At 34.9% G+C, this 18375-nt stretch overlaps 2 protein-coding genes across 2 annotated transcripts; both read right to left on the bottom strand.

Moving 5' to 3' along the window:
- Positions 1–2607: 2607 nt before the first annotated feature.
- Positions 2608–5293, bottom strand: LOC122282943 (S-norcoclaurine synthase 1-like). Its single transcript, XM_043095031.1, has 4 exons — positions 4909–5293; positions 3531–3778; positions 3127–3451; positions 2608–3022 (listed from the first exon to the last, which is right to left on the bottom strand). Exons 1-4 carry the CDS (start codon positions 5173–5175, stop codon positions 2762–2764), a joined length of 1101 nt encoding a protein of 366 aa, XP_042950965.1. The 5' UTR covers positions 5176–5293; the 3' UTR covers positions 2608–2761.
- Positions 5294–13798: 8505 nt separating this feature from the next.
- Positions 13799–16162, bottom strand: LOC122281996 (peroxidase 20-like). Its single transcript, XM_043093902.1, has 4 exons — positions 15836–16162; positions 14992–15183; positions 14565–14730; positions 13799–14332 (listed from the first exon to the last, which is right to left on the bottom strand). Exons 1-4 carry the CDS (start codon positions 16091–16093, stop codon positions 13911–13913), a joined length of 1038 nt encoding a protein of 345 aa, XP_042949836.1. The 5' UTR covers positions 16094–16162; the 3' UTR covers positions 13799–13910.
- Positions 16163–18375: the final 2213 nt, after the last annotated feature.

The raw sequence follows: 18375 nt of genomic DNA, 5'->3' as shown, positions 1-18375 counted from the left end.
GTTGGTAGAGTCATGATTGAAACTCATAGAGATTTATAAATGTGTGGTGTAGGTATATAAATGGTATAGGCAGATTTCATGTATTGGGTATATTGGTTTGGATAGCAAGGGAGAGGTTGGTGTGTATTTGGGAGAGTACATACCTTGAGTATATTATGTATGGATGATATTTGTAAAGGTGTTTTCCCCTCATAGCTTTGGGCCTGACATCAACCCGACCAGGCTGGAAATGGGTAAGGCCCATGGCTCGACAGAAAAGAGTCCCATCAACCCAACCCACGAGAAAAACCCGGGAAAGGGGTGCACCGACCAGACAATTCCTTGGACAACATCCAACCTTCGAGTACCTGGCTACATAGGCAAGCACGAAGTAAGGAGAAACCCTTAAATCTCTGACACAGCTTCATCAACGGCCCACAGAAGAAGCCAACATGGCCAAATTAGAAGGAGAACAACACTACAGTAATGATAACCCAACCCAACCCAGCGCCTCATTAATGAGACTAAACAAGGAATCATGAGAAAGGCGAGAGTCCATAGAGACATAGAGGATTGGCCCCCATGGGCATCGGTATAAATAGCCACTTGCAAGTACGAGGAACGCTCTCTGACTCTTTCCATCTCTCTCTAAAAACTTATTGGCCAACACCTTGCAATACTTATTGACTCTGGCATCGGAGGCTCCCCGACCTCAGGTCGCCCTCCTCAAACCTCTCTTTCCTGGTGTTGTGCAGGCCCAATAACGAAAGCCCGAATCCCCGGAACCTGATCCAAGGGCATACAAAATATGACGTTAATAGTATTGTTGATACTTAGATGGATTATATGCTGATCTTAGGTGATAAAGGGGTATGACACGTGTCTTTGGTGGATTGTATGAGTATGCTTAGTTGGCTTGTATTATGCATTTGGATGTGAGGAAATAAATTGGAACTTAGGATGGATATTGGTTTGGATTATGTACGATGGAAGGATGTTATTTGAAGAGTGGAATTTTGACTGCAGTTGGGTTGTATGGTGAAATAGGGTTAAGACATAGGCTCATGAATAATGGTTGGATATTTAAGTGAAGTATGGAAGCTAACTTTGTTAGTCAGAAGATGGAGTTTGGATTTTTAGATTCATAGTTTAGGCTTAAGATTTATGGCAATGGTTATACTTTAAAGATTAGATGATAGCATGTGTAAGTGGAATGAATGGATATTTGGAGTACCTAGAGGTGTAAGTTTGTACAATTAAAGATGTCACGAAGAAGCATGCGAGTAAATAGCTAATGGAGGTTATTTGGACAATAACTACTCTAAGTGGAGGAAGTCTAAGTAAAGGGGCCAATTGGAGGTTAAGGCCATATGGAATAGAATGCACTAAGAGTTATAGATAATTTCATTATGCAAGTTTACATTTAGTATTCGTTTAAATAGAAAGGAAATGACGTGAAGTTATGAATATATGTAAGTTGTCATCTGACACACACATGAACGGACTAGATGAAATGTGATTAGCACGGAATCCAAGTAAGTATTATGTTCGTGCTCTTTTAGAATTTTATAAAAGTACGAAAATGGAAACAAATTTTTTAGTAAAATGCTTTCATGAGAATATTCTCTTTTATGAAATGAAAAGAAATGAAGAATTTTCTTTATGAATCTATGCTAAAGTATAAAGGTTTAAGTATATGAATGAACTAGCCTTGTTTTGCAGCCACTTTTTACGCTTTCCAAGAATAGTTGTATGCATATGATTGGATGCTATACGTAGTATGTATTGTATATATGTTTCATGAAACGAACGATGAAGTTTTATGTTTTATGTCATGAAAAGATGTTTTATGAAATGATTTGATGCACTTAAGGAATGAAAGGAAAGGAAAGGATTGAAAAGATTGCTCGTTTGGATTCGGAGATGAGATGATTTTAGATGAAAGTTGAAAGTTAACTAAAATATTGTTAAAATATTATTTTTTAATATTATTATTATTTTTATATTCGAAAAAAGTTAAATTGGGACTTGAAAAAGTTGAATTGTTTATTATATTTGTATAAGAATTTGAAAAAGTTAAAATAATGAGATGAGACACTCTGAATCCAAACGAATGTTTTAATGTATGAATTTACGTAATAGCCACGATTAATAAATGATGGTACCAAAGGATTAGGTAGACTGCCATACCAAGTAAGTAGTACTACTGGTAGTGCACCCAGTGCTACCCCCTGACAGAGGGATTCCCAACCTGCGGCCAAGGATGAAATCAGGTCCCAAAAACCGCTAACCCCAACAACACATAGGACGTAATAATGTGTACCAACCAAAGGAAAGTGATAAGATAATTGTCTGCATAAAAGGTTTTAGTTTTATGAAGGAAAGTACAAGGTGAGAGATGTTTTAAAAAATGAAAACCCTTATTAAAAGAAAAACCTCACCTTGCAATATTTTAAAGAAAAGAAAATATTTTATGTAAGTATGTAAATGAGTGAGAATGCTTGAAAGAAAACGTATGTTTTTATATTTTAAGTCATGAAATAGTACTTATTAGTATTAGACTCATATTATTTTTATGTGTGCCCCACCTAGGATTGAAATGAGGACGAAGCATCAGGACAAACATGGTTCAATGAAAGGTGACAGAAGCCTAGGCCTTTAAAACTTTTGGATGCTTCTTGAGTGGTTTTCGTTTAATTTATACAAAGAGTGGGGTTAACTTCGTCTGTCTTCAATTCCTTCGCCATGGTTGGTTTCAAGTTCCGGCATATCTTGAACTAAACTATTCATCAATCTTGCAATGCTCAGATTTCATATGGTCTAAAAGGGTTTTGCCATCAGGTTTGCTGGCAATAACGAGTCTGAAGTAATCTTCATGGTTTATATTCTTGTAATTTGCTGTATTCTCCTTCACAATATCGGGCACCGGACCAATCATTGTCCTCATATTTGGACTGTGAAATGCTGCAATTGAAAGACGTTCCTTTCTTCGATTCACAACGGCTCTATGCTCTATGCTCTTATATTCTCCATTGCTCATAATCTGCATTGACAGTAAGTATACTTGGACAATAAAGCTGGTATAACAAAGGTGTTAATTTGCTGTGGAGATCAATGTTAGTTTCTATTCAGTTTTGGATTAATCACCTCAATGATGTCGCCAATGTTAACTATGAAGGCTTTAGGGATGGGTTCAATGGGAACCCATTTTTCATTTTTCTTGATTTGCAGACCGTGGACATCATTCACTTGAATTAGCAGCGTCAATCCTGTGGCATCAGAGTGGGGTGCTAGCCCCATAACCTTGTTAGCCTGCATACAAGGTGGATAATAGTTCATTCTGATCCCTTGAACTCCCTCCTCAAACATGCTCGTGAGCTTCTCGGGTTCGAGCCCCAGGTTTCGCTCCATCAATCTCAAGAGGCGGATTGTGAGTCTCTGCACCTCTGTTGAGTACTTGTCCAAAGTTGCTCTAATATGAAAGTGGCCATCAAATGGTTACATGTGGTGATATTTGTATTAGTTTATTGAGACTTTTTTGGCTAGCTTACCTGAAAGAAGTGGGAATGGAAGGCCAGAATCTCAAATTCCTTTGGGGGATAGGTTGGGGAAGAATTAAGAGCATGTCACCCCAGTTAAGCTTTTGATCTTCAGACACAACAAAGGTTTGGCCATAGCCTTCAATGTCGTTTGGTAGCTGAGCATAAGCCTTCTTTTCCTCCAATGGCAGCTTGAAGAAGTCCTCTGTATCAGTCTTCATTTGCTCAATCAGCTCTTCTGGCACTCCATGGTTTATCAACTTCTTGTTCACAATCACAATTAGCCATTAGAGATTTGTTGCTTTCACTCTAATTGCTAAATAATGGTTAAAAAAAAGTTGAAAGGAGAAGTGTAAAAAAAGTTGGCAAAATGACATTATAAATTTACCAGAAGAGTTCTTTACCTGAAAAATGTATCACTTGCATAGGAACCAAAGAAGAGGAATACAAAAAAAAAAATTGTGAAAAGAGACAAAGAAATCTTCTTGGCTTACTGAGATGTGAAAACAAATTATAATGAGAATCTGAAACTTTATTAATAACAAAAACATAGGTGCAAGTATAAAACAAAAAAAATTGTTGAGAAAACAAAAGAAGCCAGCCTTAGAGATTTGAAAAAATAAATGATATTAAAAACAAAAAAAGGGCATAAAAAACTTGTTAATGTGCTAAAAGTTGTCTTTGGGGCCCAAATAAACTTAATTCTATGTGGTTCCTCGATCCCCTGGAGGCATACAAAGTAGTCTGAACTTACATTCTTATCTACTGTATTCATTCATAAAGATATAAATAATTTTACTAAAAAGAAAAAAATTAAAAAACATATACATATTTAGATTTTACAAGTCACGTGCATTCTCTTTTATAAAAAGTGAGTTCCACTTTAAAGAAGTTAGTTTTTCACGCAAGTCCCGAATTTTTCTTACTTTTTTTTTCTTTAAATGAAGGAGCTTGCAGATTTTAGGAATGTATAATCATTTATTTATATTATGCTTTATAACTAATTTTAGTCCCTACTTATCACGCGGGTCTTAGTATAAAAAAATTCAAACTAGTGAGCTTGGGCCAACGTATACAAGAAGTCAAGGAGTTGGGGGAAAGATATAGAGTCAAATAAAAGAGAAACAGTTCATATACTTTGCACCCTCAATTCTATTTAGAAGTCGGTATTTTAAAATTCTCTAAGCAAATCAAGTACTTAAAACAGCAATATAGTTGAACCAATTTCAAAGTGAATATTTTCTTGGATAAAATTAATGTTATGGACTATAGAGCTAAACTTCCAAACTTTGGAGCCTGTCTGAATTAATTAATAGGGCTGTAAACCGAAAACAATCTCTTTCTGTAGCATAAACTGTGTAAAGAAAGAAACACACACACACACATATACCTGAAAGAAGCCCCAGTCACGGCAAGCCGAGTGAAGTTTTTCCAGTTCATCTTCTGGACTTGTAAATTGATTCCCAATAAGCTTGCCCAGATCGATAACTGGAATATGGAGGTTCTCTTCAATTGAACAGTACTCCTCATACTCCATCTCAGGCCAGAGGTACCTGGGTGGGATCTCCTCCAAGTTGTTGGAAGCAAGAGCTTGAACATTCTCAACAGGCAGAGACCCACCATAGTCTACTCTGCCAACGACCTCACTGATCTCCATGTTTATATTAGCAGGATAATATGGACTTGTCTGATATAGATACAGTTTGATGATCTGTTTGAGCAGAGGGAGAGGGAGAGAGAAAGAGTGAGAACTACCATGTTCCAACCATGTATAGATAACAGGATGACGTCCTTTACATTTGGACTGTATATGCGTCAAAATCAAGGAAATTCAATGGCTCCTGACGACAATAGATGCTTTCTTTTGTCTCTGTTGAGTTGTGGAGTTTTGTCTGCGTTCGGGTCCAGCCGCTTAACGACAAATCATCACTTCTCCAGAAGATAATAACCACTTCTTTTGAAAAAAATTATAGATAATATATCATATTTTTAATACTTTTTTTTTTTTTTAAGGTGTGGGTCATATCTTTTAATTGATCCGAACACAAAAGATTTAGATTGTGGATTTTGAATGTTAAGTTGAGTTTTATAAATAATAATAAATTGAGTAAGTAGAGTGAGTTATATAGAATTTATTTAAAATGAATTTAAATATATTTAAATGGTAAAATAAATTTAGTATTATTTATATAAATTAAAAAAGATTATAGATTCTATGTATAAAAATTTGTTAAGTTAAAAAAAATTATAAGTTCGGTTTAAGGAGATGTTCAGCTGGCTATTTCTTCTCACAAATTTTATAATTATACAACCATAAAAGAAGAAGTCATAGATTAGGATAGGTTTGGATAGTGAAATAATTTTTATTTTTTATTTTTTATGAAAGTTTTAAATATTATTTTTTAATATTATTATTATTATTTTAAAATTTGAAATAATTAAATTATTTGTTATATTTTGTGTAGAAATTTAAAAAAATTATAATCATGAAATGAGATGAAATTTTATATCTCATCCTATTTGTCAAACTTGTCCTAAACACAAAATAATCAAGGTGCGGCCCTACTATGTAGTAAAATAATTAAGGTGCAGATTGAATAATAAGTTAAGATAAGATGAAAATTGAATAAAATTTTATTATAATTTTATTTTTAAAATTAAAAATATTAAATTATTTATTATATTTTATTTAAAAATTTAAAAAAATTATAATAATTAAATAAGTTAGTGATAAATTTTATATTAAACCGTGCCAGCTGAAAGGCACATTAACTCAAAATTTATGGGCAACACTGGACCCCAGACAAGGAACCCGAGGCAAAGTCAGTGAGAACTTTGTTGGGAGTTCGGGCTTCCTGACAAATTAAAATATAATGAATATAAGGAGGTGACGAGGCAAAAAATAAAAGTTTGAATCTCAAGAGTCGAGACTTATCTTGTAATGACGAGGCAGATTGGATGAAAAAATTTATAAATAATAATAAAATAATTTGAATTAAGATATTTTATAAAATTTTAAAAAATTAAATATTTAAAATTAAAAAATATTTATATTTATGATATTTAGATGTTAAAAAAAAAAAAAAAAACCAAAATCAGACGAAAATGAAAGAATCTTACAATTCAAACGGGCCTAAGTCTTTCTCTAAATTAAGTTGAATGAAACATTGAAACATCCGACACATATATAAAATAACACGTGTCCTTTAAATACGTTATAAGCTCATAATTTTTTAGAAGTGCAAAGTTAAAAAAGTGTCATGCCCTTTTACTTAAAAAAATGTAATTGTCACATTTTCAAGGGACACAAATATATTCAAACATTTGAATTAATGTTTAACCACAGCCCGATAGGATTGTTCATCTGAGTTTTGAACTGAGTACTCGGATATATACTTGACTTGGAATTTGGAAATTTTGGGCTGTAACCATTTTTTTTTTTTTTAAATCAAAAGCTTATTTGTTATTAATTTTTTTCAAGAAAAAAATAGTGTTGACAAGTACCTTCTTTTTTTAAAAAAATTTAAAAGCCTATATTTTATAAAACAAAAAATATACCAAAATGGAAAACTAAATTTATGGCAAAAAAAGGTAAAGCTACAAACCTATAAACAACTAATTAACTTTTTAACTAAAAGTATGTAAAACCAAAAAAAATAATAATAATCTTCTTCGTGTAAAATGCATGCGACATACTCGATGCAATCTACTACATATCACATTATTTGAACTAATTTATTAAGAATATTATAAAAAGAAATGATATTTATAGTCGTGGTTATACAAGCACTGCGTAGTCTTTTTAAAAAAAAATGAATTAATACGGGACCCACATAAAAAAAAAACTAACTTTTTAATCGTGTACCCCACTCTTTTTCAAAGCGATTGCGCGGCATTTACACATTTCACAACTATATGTAGCATTACTCTATTACAAAACATGTACATTGTTTTAATCAAACTCTAATACACAACAAATTGTCTGCAAAAAATCAGAAAACTTTTCGTTAATTAGCTCTTTTTCCATCAATCATAAGATAGTGGTTTTGACAAGCTCTCTTAGTTGAATCGGTATCCTTAAATGTTACCTAATTACAAACATAATGAAATCAGAATCAAAAGGATAAAAAAACCCATATTCAATATCTAGCTCACATATGCTACGAATACTTACTACAATTTCCAAAGAAACCTATGGGCACATTGATATATTGATTTGTGCAATGGTTTAGTCAGATTAGCACTAATTGCATCAAAGGATATTGAAACCTACATAACAATGAATAGAAATGTGAACGAGATAAAAGGAGAAAAAATTATTGAGAAGAACTCAAGAAAACCGACATTCAATATGGCCACCAACTTTCCTGTTTGCACCTGAATCATGAATACCATTACTTAATAATCAATTGCCAACTTCGTCTTTAATGAACAAGTAAGTTAATGACTAGGAATTGACTCACGAACAAATTAATCTATTCATATTTAAGTAGCAAACAGAGAACAATACTATTCAAGATATATGCATATATATATATATATATATATATATATATAAAGCCCAAAATGGAATGGAGAGCAATAACTTCAATTAAAATAAATTCTATAATTAACAAAAAAAAAGAAGCAGATAATAATCTGTATCATATATCTAAACTTTCCAAATGAGCTGCTTTATACATTAATCAATCCATGTAAGGATAGATCCGAAAGAGAATGACATAAATGAATTGAAAGATGGCACCGACACCATTGACAGTAGTGACAAGTAGACCATCTGCCTAGTTCTAAAGAAAGAACTTGTGTGAAGTAAATGAATGACAAGATAATTTCAGAAGTACATGTGTTGAATGAGCTTTTTCCCAAAGCAAGGAATAAGACCAGAATATTGCACAATAGCTCAAGCAATCATCAAAGATCTAATTGCTAGTTAATATAACGAATGCCTTGAAGAAAAGAGAGAGAGAGAATGTTGTAGACCCAGATATCTGAACACATCAAAGATTCTAAAATCTACAAATAAATAGAAAATAAAAAGCGAATTAGGGGATCAAATCTAAGAGCACATCTAGAACAAAAAAGCAAAAACAAAGGAACATATATACCTCCATATTAATCATAGTTACTGCAAAGAACAACTCAAAGCCACGTCTTGTTGCAATCATGGTGGTTCTTCAAGCCATCAAGGATCTCACTAAGAGACGAACGGCCAAACATGTGAGAGTCGACGGGAAGACAATAAGAACGAGAAGAAAGCTAGAAATGTGAGAAGGAGGAGGAAGAATGAGGGTGGTTTCGACGGGAGCTCGGGTATGGTTTAGATGAGAGAGAGAGAGAGAGAGTCTAAACTCTGAAGTGAGGCTGCTGAAGTGAAGCCTATAGGGTTTTAACCCTCATGCGTCATTTTTGACACTGGTGGTCGTTTTTAGAAACACCCGAGTTTTGGGTTTTAAACCTAGTACCTAGACCGGATGTATCCGGATTTTTTATGCAGGGGGCTCGGGTTTGTTCCAAGCCAAAACCCAGTTATTTGGGTTCCAGACCAGGCCAACCCATATGTACAGTCTTATGATGCAGAGCCTCTTTGAAAACGTGGAAGTAGTCAAGCAATCATCAAGGGGAAACAAAACATGCATGCAATGTATCTAAAATTCCCTCCTAGCTTTCATTTATAAATGTAGTTCCCGGTAGATTTAATGATCATCATCCTTTTATTAGTATCCCCTCATCATTCATGATGTGATATTAAATAATTAAAAAATTATTTGTTATATTTTACTCATCTATAAATTATTTGTTGTCATATCAAGAGATATTGAGATGATGATGGTTAATAGGATAATGTATGAGTTTTTTCTTTCCCAAATCTATTCAATGTGCTGGATATACATAGTATCATAAACCTGTAATTTGGAAGAAGTGAGTTTTGCTTTTGTTGAGTCACATCATCCATATCTCACATTATGTTATTAACTAGCTTGCTTAGAATCACCATCACACATGCAATGCACATGCTTGATTCCTCATGCAAAAAATTTGTCAAATTTAATTGAGTAGGTAAAACACCTTAATATGTATGTCCATAATAGCCTAACAATTCATAGTCTAGGAGGACACAACTAAACAAATAAAAGGGAAAATTCTCGACCTCGAATAAGCACTATGGAGAGGCAAAGTGCTCGCACACCAAGTAAGCACATAGGCAAAAGTGTTCGTAACTGTAGAAGATCAAGTTAATATCACTGAAAATCAGGAAGCAAACCTGCATTCATCACTTGCCGAAATCAGTGCTACAAATAAAGGATGAGGAGCTGTGATCCTGCAGATTTGTTTTTGAATAATATAGTTGTCAAACTCAAATTAGAATGTTGCATAAAGATAGGAATCAGTTGTAATTATGTATATATATACCTCTTGTAATCTGTCAAATATAATGAGAATAATAGAATTCTTCAAAGCCCTGCTTTAGTTTCTTTACATGGTATCAGACTGACAATGTCTTCCTCAAATATACATGTTTCTGCTCCCTTAACAGATTTGCAAACTCACCTCCTTCCCATGCGCACACAGTCTACACATTGTTTATCTTCTCTTGCAAAAACAGAGGAAGAGCCTTCACCTCCACGTGCTCCCAATTTTCCTGATTATCAACCACACGCAGCAGCAGCTCCACATTTGGACTTAGCTTCTACTCAGTGCAGTAACCCATCACAGCATGCTACAAACAACCATCCTATGATTACGAGATCGAAAAATAATATTCACCAGCCAAGGAAGCAATCCGATTGCTATATTCGATATCCTCTTCCAAGAGCCTTGCTCACCGAGACAGTTGTCCAAGCTTCAGAACCAACGTCGTTTATGGAAGCTTCTAAACATCTTCACTGGCGTGCAGCAATGAATAAGGAATTCGATGCCCTCCTACAAAATGGTACTTGGTCCCTTGTTGCACCTTCCCCACATGCTAACATTGTGGGCTGTCGCTGGGTATATCGGATCAAAAAGAATGCCGATGGAACCATTGAGCGTTACAAGGCTAGATTGGTTGCCAAAGGCTTCCACCAACAAGAAGGAGTTGATTTTTTAGAAACATTTAGCCCTGTTGTAAAACATGCAACAATCCGGTTTGTGCTATCCCTTACTGTCTCCTATGCCTGGCCTACACTCCAACTTGACGTGCAAAATGCCTTTTTGCATGGCGATTTACACGAAGAGGTGTTCATGACTCCGCCTCCAGGCTACATTCACTCTCAGTACCCAAATCATGTGTGTAAACTACACAAATGGCTATATGGCCTACGACAAGCTCCAAGAGCTTGGTTTTCGAAGCGTTCAGATAAACTCAAGACCTTGCATTTTCGAGAAAGTCAAGCTGACAACTCCCTTTTTATTCTAAAGACAAAAACAGAGATTATTTACATTTTAATATATGTTGATGATATCTTAATTACAGGCTCAAGCTCTATTGCTATCACCAAAATCATACAACATCTAAAAGCTGATTTTGCTGTCAAAGAACTGGGTGATCTCCACTTCTTTCTCGGGGTTGAAGCTGTTCGTAGCTCAAAGGGACTTTATCTCACTCAATGAAAATATGTAGTTGATTTACTAAAAAGAAGCAACATGGATAAAGCCAAGCCGTGCACCACTCTAATGGCTTCTACATGTCACCTTACTGCAATCGATGGCCCTCTATGTACTGATGTGGGTTTATATCGAAGTCTCATTGGCAGCATGCAGTACTTAGCTTTTACAAGGCCTGATTTGGCATTTGTAGTTCAAAAGTCAACAAGTTCATGCATAAATCTATGGAATAACATTGGCAAGCCGTTAAATGAATACTTAGATATTTGAAGCATACGGTTTCTACAGGACTCCTCATTACCAAAGCAACAGATTTAAAACTACAAGCTTATTCAGACTCGGATTGGGCAGCTAATAGAGACGATAGACAATCTGTTGGTGCATATTGCATTTTCCAAGGTCCTAATCTAATTTCATGGAGCTGCAAACAACAACAAACAATGGCAAGAAGTAGCACAGAGGCTGAATACAAGTCACTTGCAAACACTGCAGCCGAAATCATATGGATCAAGTCCATTTTATCCGAGCTTGGCGTCTCTGCTCATCACCCACCCGTACTGTGGTGTGACAATATCGGCGCCACTTATCTCTCCTCAAACCCAGTGTTTCATGCTTGGACGAAACATATCGAGATTGATTTCCACTTTGTCAGGGATCAAGTATCTCGCAAACAATTATCTGTACAATTTCTTTCTAGTCGTGATCAACTAGCCGATGCTTTGACCAAACCATTGCCACCAAGCAAGTTCAAGACTGTACTACTCAATCTGAATGTTTAAGGACCTCCCCTTTAGATTGAGGGGCCGTGTAGAAGATCAAGTTAATATCACTAAAAATCAGGAAGCAAACCTGCATTCATCACTTGCCGAAATCAGTGCTACAAATAAGGGATGAGGAGCTGTGATCCTGCAGATTTGTTTTTGAATAATATAGCTGTCAAACTCAAATTAGAATGTTGCATAAAGACAGGAATCAGTTGTAATTATGTATATATATCCCTCTTGTAATCTGTCAAATATAATGAGAATAATAGAATTCTTGAAAGCCCTGCTTTAGTTTCTTTACAGTAACCGATGCAAGCACCTCGAGAGACAAAAGGCTTGGAACCCAGGAGAGCACCTTGGGAGGCAAAGGGTTAGCAACAAGGTGAAGTGCTTGGATCTCAGGCGAGTAGCTAGGGAGGCAAAATGCTTGTATCCTCTTTATTTTCCCGTCTTATTTGCATTTTCCAATCTTATCTATATTTTTTCATCCTACCTTTATTTTTCTGTTGTAGCTCCATTTTTCCCTCTTATATGGTTTTTCCTCCTAACTCATTTTTTATCTTATCTACATTTTTATGTCCTATCTTTATTTTCCGTCCTATCTATATTTTTATTTCCTATCTTCATTTCTTTGTTTATCTATGGTTTTCCATCATATCTTCATTTTTCTATCCGATCTCAATTTTTCTATCATATCTATATTTTTCAATCTTATTTTCATTTTTCCTTATTGTCTATTTTTTTCTTCCTATTTGCATTTTTCTACACTATCTTCATTTTTCCATCCCATTTTCATTTTCCCGTCGTGGTTTCATTTTCCAATCCTATCTTCATTTTTCCATCTTGTCACCTTTATCGGTTTTGGCTACATTTTTTTGTGCTATCTACAATCATAAGTATTCACCTCCCTTGCTAGACAACCACCGGTTTAAAAGTAATCGAGCACAAGATGATCAAAGTGCTTAAAACAATGAGCTCGCCCCCGGGCGAGAATACTAAGGCGGGTAATCTTGGAAGGAAGCAAAGTGCCCGCTACCTCGTGAGAACCATGAACTTACTTTGCTCACTCCAGCACTCAGACTTGTGTTGCTAACCTTGAGGTTCAAGAACTTGTTGTTCCCTGGGGTTTGAGCACTAATGAAATTGACCACATCACATGGATACTAGTTGTGTGTTTCCCTGGGTTGTTGTTGGCCCCTTGAGTGTCAGATAGTTTTTGTTTGTTTCCCTCGGGATTAGAGAATTGAATCAAACTATTCCTCTATGCTTGACCTACTTGGGCGCTGAGCTCCAACATGATTCGACCAATTTCATCAAGGGTCTAATACTTTTGGTGACCAAGGGTAAGCTTTCCATGATCGGGAGCTCCCACATGATTTGGTCGATTTGTTTAACCCTAATTGGGAGCACGAGCTCTAGTTTGGGTTTAACCCGACCGATCCAATCGAGGGTCCGAGCAATGATGTAATTGATTGGATCATGAGGGAGTTTGCCACCCAAGCATGGCTGCCACAAGCTTAAGCACTCGCCCTTCCCTGACCTCACCTAGGTCTTGGGCACCGATGAAATTGATCAAATCTCCTAGGAGCTTGGCTCCCTAACATGGTTGTCGCAAGCTTTAGTACTTGCCCCGATCTTGGGATCAAAGGTAAACAAAGTGCTCAGAACGTCAAGAGTCTCAACTAGAAAATAAAAGGTTGCACGTAAGAAAGGGGCTTGCTCAAGTGAGAAGACAAAAGTTTGAATGTAAAGAATAGGCCTGACATGAGATGCTACAAAATGCAATATCAATTATTTACCAAAAATCACAACTACTAACATAATCAGTACGGAGAGTTTTTAGTCTGCAAAACTACAAGAAAAAACAAGAATGTTGAGCCAAACTCGTTTTATCATAAGAATAGAAAATAAATTAATAGATAATACTTTTAGTTAATAAATTTAAATATTCTTGCATATCATACGGGTCTTGGACTAATTTTATTACAATAAAATGTAGGTCCAAATACAAAGTTTTAATTAATTAGAAGCCAATTACCAGCAGCTAGGAGTTGACAAACCTACAATTCCTTCTGATTTCTCCTTCATTTCCGGTGAGTACATTAATGTTCCCCATCTTTACCACAGATTTCACAAATGATTCGAAAAAAAGCTTTTGATTAGAGGCAAAAGCCCACACTTGCCTTCTTATTTCCCCCTCATCGTCTTCTGCTACCAACACATTGTCAGATCCTAACAAACCTTCTCCCTCGAGAATATTAAGATAGTAGTGATTGTCAAATCTGGCCGGAGTCATAAAATCAAGCGGCGCAAACTCGTTGTCTCTTCCTGATTCTGGGCATATGGACCGTAGGATTCTTCTAAAAGTTGTGTGTCTCTTATAACGATCATAATCATGTTCAGTGCTCACATCGTATACCCTCTGTCTGAAGCTTAAACACCTTGCCTTTCCTATCGTGTGGCTACCTGTTGACAAGCGCTTGAAGATTAATGCAAGGTGTTATATATAGTCGTTAATTGCAGGGAATATACATACTAAAAAAAAGGAATTTGGAGAAGATTCTGTTCGATTCCAAAGAAAGTGATGGAATCCTGCAGATGATTTTCCTCAACGACCATCATCATGTCATACCAAATATTGATGATCATGTGGCTCCAGTTCTGTTGTTAAATGGATGTAGATGTGCTAAAATGTCACCTGATAAAGCAACCAAGTCTGCCACATCGAGGCCTTGATCTTGAAAATTAGCAATGAGAGTCTCCAGAGAGGAATTTGGAGGAGGGATGTACTGGTTGGCACCACTAAAGCTTGCTTTCAGGGAGTCTCTCCTTCCTAGCAAGACATTCCATTCTGGCCCTCCTCTCTTTTAAGATAAAAATATATATTATTTTGTAAGAAAAACTCAAAAATATAGATGTAGTTTGAATGATATCAGTATTGATGAAACTATTAGCAAGAGAAATGTTTAGTTTCAGCTGAGATTTTGGAAAAGAAAACTTAAACCGACATGTTTTGATTAGGTAAGTCAAATTGTATATAATTTTTTTATAGTAAATTCAGTCTAACACGCGTGTACGCGCGCACACATATACATTCAAATTGGAGATTCGAAAGAGAGAGGTACCAATAAAACTGCATCACGAGCAGCGAGGGCTAGAATATCAGCACAGGAAACAGTATAGGGACAAGCCTCTTCCAAAACATATTTGATCTCATCAATGACCTCAAATCCACGTAGGGAGTTGAGGTTAGGTACTGCTTGCTTTTCACTAACCATGCTCCCTTGGCTCTCCAAAAGGACCGAAGCATCGCACCCCTGCAACCCAAATTAATTAAAACATTTATAACTAAAATCACTGAGAATCAATAGATGGCTTAAACTAAGTTCTGTTTAATTTTGTTTTTGTCATCATCTTATTGTCATCATCATCTTATTGTGAAGCAATGTAGATCTTTGATCTAAATTTTGTCATCTTCAGTTATACTTACTGATGTGACACATTTTGCGCAGTTGTCTATTTAAAATATGTTAAATTGTCAAGTACTAAATTTATGATGGAGAAAAATATTTCTATTTTAAATTAAAAATTAAAATAAATAGTTTTCATTATATGATTTCGGTGTGGGAACATAATACATTATAAAGCCTTCTTTTAATTAGGTAGCTCAACATTAAAAAAAAAAAGGAAGTTGCAAATTGGCAACTATTTTTATTTTTAGTGCATAAATAGATATATCTATTTGTAGTGCATTTTTGAGGTACTGGTTTATACTTTATACACCCAAAAAGAGATGTTAATTATCCTTTGAAACCTCCCAGGAATGTATAAGTAGTTCTTATATTTGATGTAATCATGCGATTATATATATATCAACCTCAAGCTCTCTAAGCCACCAAGCAATAAACACAGAGAGAGAGAGAGAGAGAGAGAGAGAGAGAGAGAGAGAGAGAGAGAGGTGATAATTACCATGACAAAACAATCATGGAAATGTAAGCGGAGAAGAGAGGCAGCCATTCGAGGATCTTTAAACACAGCAATCTCAACATTGCGTCTCACAATCTGTTCAACTGAGGGACAAGTTTGCTTGTAATAGTCGAGAACTAGATCGGGAAGGTCGGCAGTACCCAAGGTTTCAGTACTCCCATGCAAAACCATAACAAGTACTGCCATTACGACCATGAATATTATTCTGGCAACAGCCATTGATGATGAAGAAAATGACATGAATGTGGCTATATTTTTTGGCTTGCATGGAATATTGTGAGGGGAATGTTGCAGTTGTAGTAGTACTTCTCGATCTATCTATGTACTTGGCATTAGGGAAGGGTCTGAAAACGATGTTTTACCATTCCTCAATGTCTCTGTCTTTGTTTCTGACCAACTCTGCCTTTTGAAAAACAAAAAAAATAAAAGAAAAAAAAAATCCTCGGAGGATTTTATCAAAGTTTGGTGCAACTAACTCAACCTAATTAATTTTTCCTTTAGTAATTTATTGTTTATTTTACTTTGATGGGTATGAATACAAATAATAGTCATATTTTATTGAAGAATTGTGTAAAAATTATAAATGTAGTGTTTGACTATTCATATTTTGGTGGCAGCAGATTGGACGCTAATGGGTTACATCCTGAGTACGCGTATTTCAAATGCACGCATATTTTACTTCTCTATATGACATGGAGGGTAGTTTTGTAATATTAAATTTATTTTTAATGGAGCGATGTAATTTTATTGGTTGATTGAAAATGAGTTATAAAATAATTGTAACAGAGTTATATGTGTATGATTACTCTATTCTAACCAGAGTGCGCGCACCAACTCTAGTTTGGAATTTTTTCTTATGTTAAAGATTAGACGGAATTGGTTGATATATATATATATATATATTAGGGTTGTTCATCCTTTCAAATTAAAAGCAAACCAAACTCAAGAATCCCATCACGACGGCTCGATCGGCTGGCCAAAGGGATTGAATGAGGTTGAGGAATTAATGATAAATTATTGTCTAAATTAGAAACCAAGGGCTCAATTGAAGGGTTTTTTCAAAAGACAGGGTTGGTTAGAAACAAAGAAAGAGACATTGAGAGATGGTAAAACATCATTTTCAGACCATTGCCTGATACATAGGTATGCATTAACGCTAGACAACGTGCGGTTGGTTGGTGTCTTGGTGACATTTAAGCTTTTGACTACTGATCGGCATGAAAGGAGTTTTTCATAACGACTCACTTATCAATACACTTTATATTTTGAATATAGAACTTTTCTGATTGTTTTTCTATATTCTACCTGTACGTCGCGCAATGTATGAGAATAATTATCTTGTTATGAAAACAATGATGACAAATAAGTAAACATAAGACATAAATTAACGTGATTCAGCAAACTGTCTACGCCTACAAAATTGTAGAGGATTTTCTTATACTGAGGAATCACAAAATACATTTAGAGCGAAATCTCACTGTTTAGAAATATACTTAGGGCATACTAAATGATTCATTAAGTACATATTAATAGTGTCACACAATGAAAATTCTAATTATCAATTTTCTACATTATTCGTTCAAGCAGAGTGTCGAGCACACTTCAAGCAAGATCTTTATCCATTGTTCACTCAAGTTACCTGTTAGGCAAGACTCGACCAACTCTTTACCTGAGATTTGCTTGAGCCACTTGTCATAAGAACATTGAGTAAACTTTCTACCTGGCACTTCTTTTAACCACAAATAGTGGCAAAAAATTATCGGCCCAAGTCTGCGCTCCCTACCCTAAGCCTCCTTAAAAATCTACCAAAAAACCATAATGCATCATTATCGAGTCAGGTTATCAAATCAGACCGACACACCAACAAACTCAGGTTCCACAAGCCCAACATATCTAACTATCAAGCATTAATTATTTAGAATTTATGTCATAATGAGTATGGAATACAAGATTATTTATATAATCTCAAGGAATGATAATCTTGATATCTCACAATAAGCATCAAAACTAACAATAGAGAATACAAAGACTTCAAAGTAGAAGAGATAGGTAAGGTTTAGATAATGAGTTGAGATGAAATGAAAATTGAATAAAAAATTATTAGAATATTAGTTTTTTAATGTTATTATTATTATTTTAAAATTTGAAAATTTTGAATTACTTATTATATTTTGTATGAAAGTTTGAGAAAATTATAATGATTAGATTAGATGAGACGAGTTAATATCAACTCTGAACCCAAACAGGGCTCAAGTCAAAAGTGCAACTAACAAAGAGCCAATTGATCAATAAGATGAAGTTTTTTTTTTTTATTATTGACAAGTTCTACAACTACAAAGAGATTTTACAAAAGTAAACCTACAAACTGATATGAAGTACATCTAGCCACGTCAATTTGTAAGCCTTTTTTTGTGGAATCTATTCGTGTAAAAAATATTTCTCTTTTATTTTATTTTATTGAGAAGGTAATAATAAAATGATAAACGAGTTAGAGAGGTAAAGAAGTTGAATGGGTAAGAAAT

This window comes from Carya illinoinensis, chromosome 11, assembly GCF_018687715.1.
Source record: "Carya illinoinensis cultivar Pawnee chromosome 11, C.illinoinensisPawnee_v1, whole genome shotgun sequence".
Lineage (NCBI taxonomy): Eukaryota > Viridiplantae > Streptophyta > Magnoliopsida > Fagales > Juglandaceae > Carya > Carya illinoinensis.
Note: the sequence above shows the minus strand (reverse complement) of the source record. Positions and strands in the feature narration are given on the sequence as shown.

Excerpts from the sequence above, each read along its gene's own strand:
- LOC122281996 (XM_043093902.1), bottom strand. The coding sequence starts at position 16,093 with ATGTCATTTTCTTCATCATCAATGGCTGTTGCCAGAATAATATTCATG. Across the intron at positions 15,184-15,835 it reads TCCATGATTGTTTTGTCATG|GGGTGCGATGCTTCGGTCCT; the intron begins GTAATTATCACC and ends TTTGGGTTGCAG. Across the intron at positions 14,333-14,564 it reads AGACTTGGTTGCTTTATCAG|GTAGCCACACGATAGGAAAG; the intron begins GTGACATTTTAG and ends GCTTGTCAACAG.
- LOC122282943 (XM_043095031.1), bottom strand. The coding sequence starts at position 5,175 with ATGGAGATCAGTGAGGTCGTTGGCAGAGTAGACTATGGTGGGTCTCTG. Across the intron at positions 3,779-4,908 it reads GTGACTGGGGCTTCTTTCAG|TTGATAAACCATGGAGTGCC; the intron begins GTATATGTGTGT and ends GTGAACAAGAAG. Across the intron at positions 3,452-3,530 it reads TCCATTCCCACTTCTTTCAG|AGCAACTTTGGACAAGTACT; the intron begins GTAAGCTAGCCA and ends CTTTCATATTAG.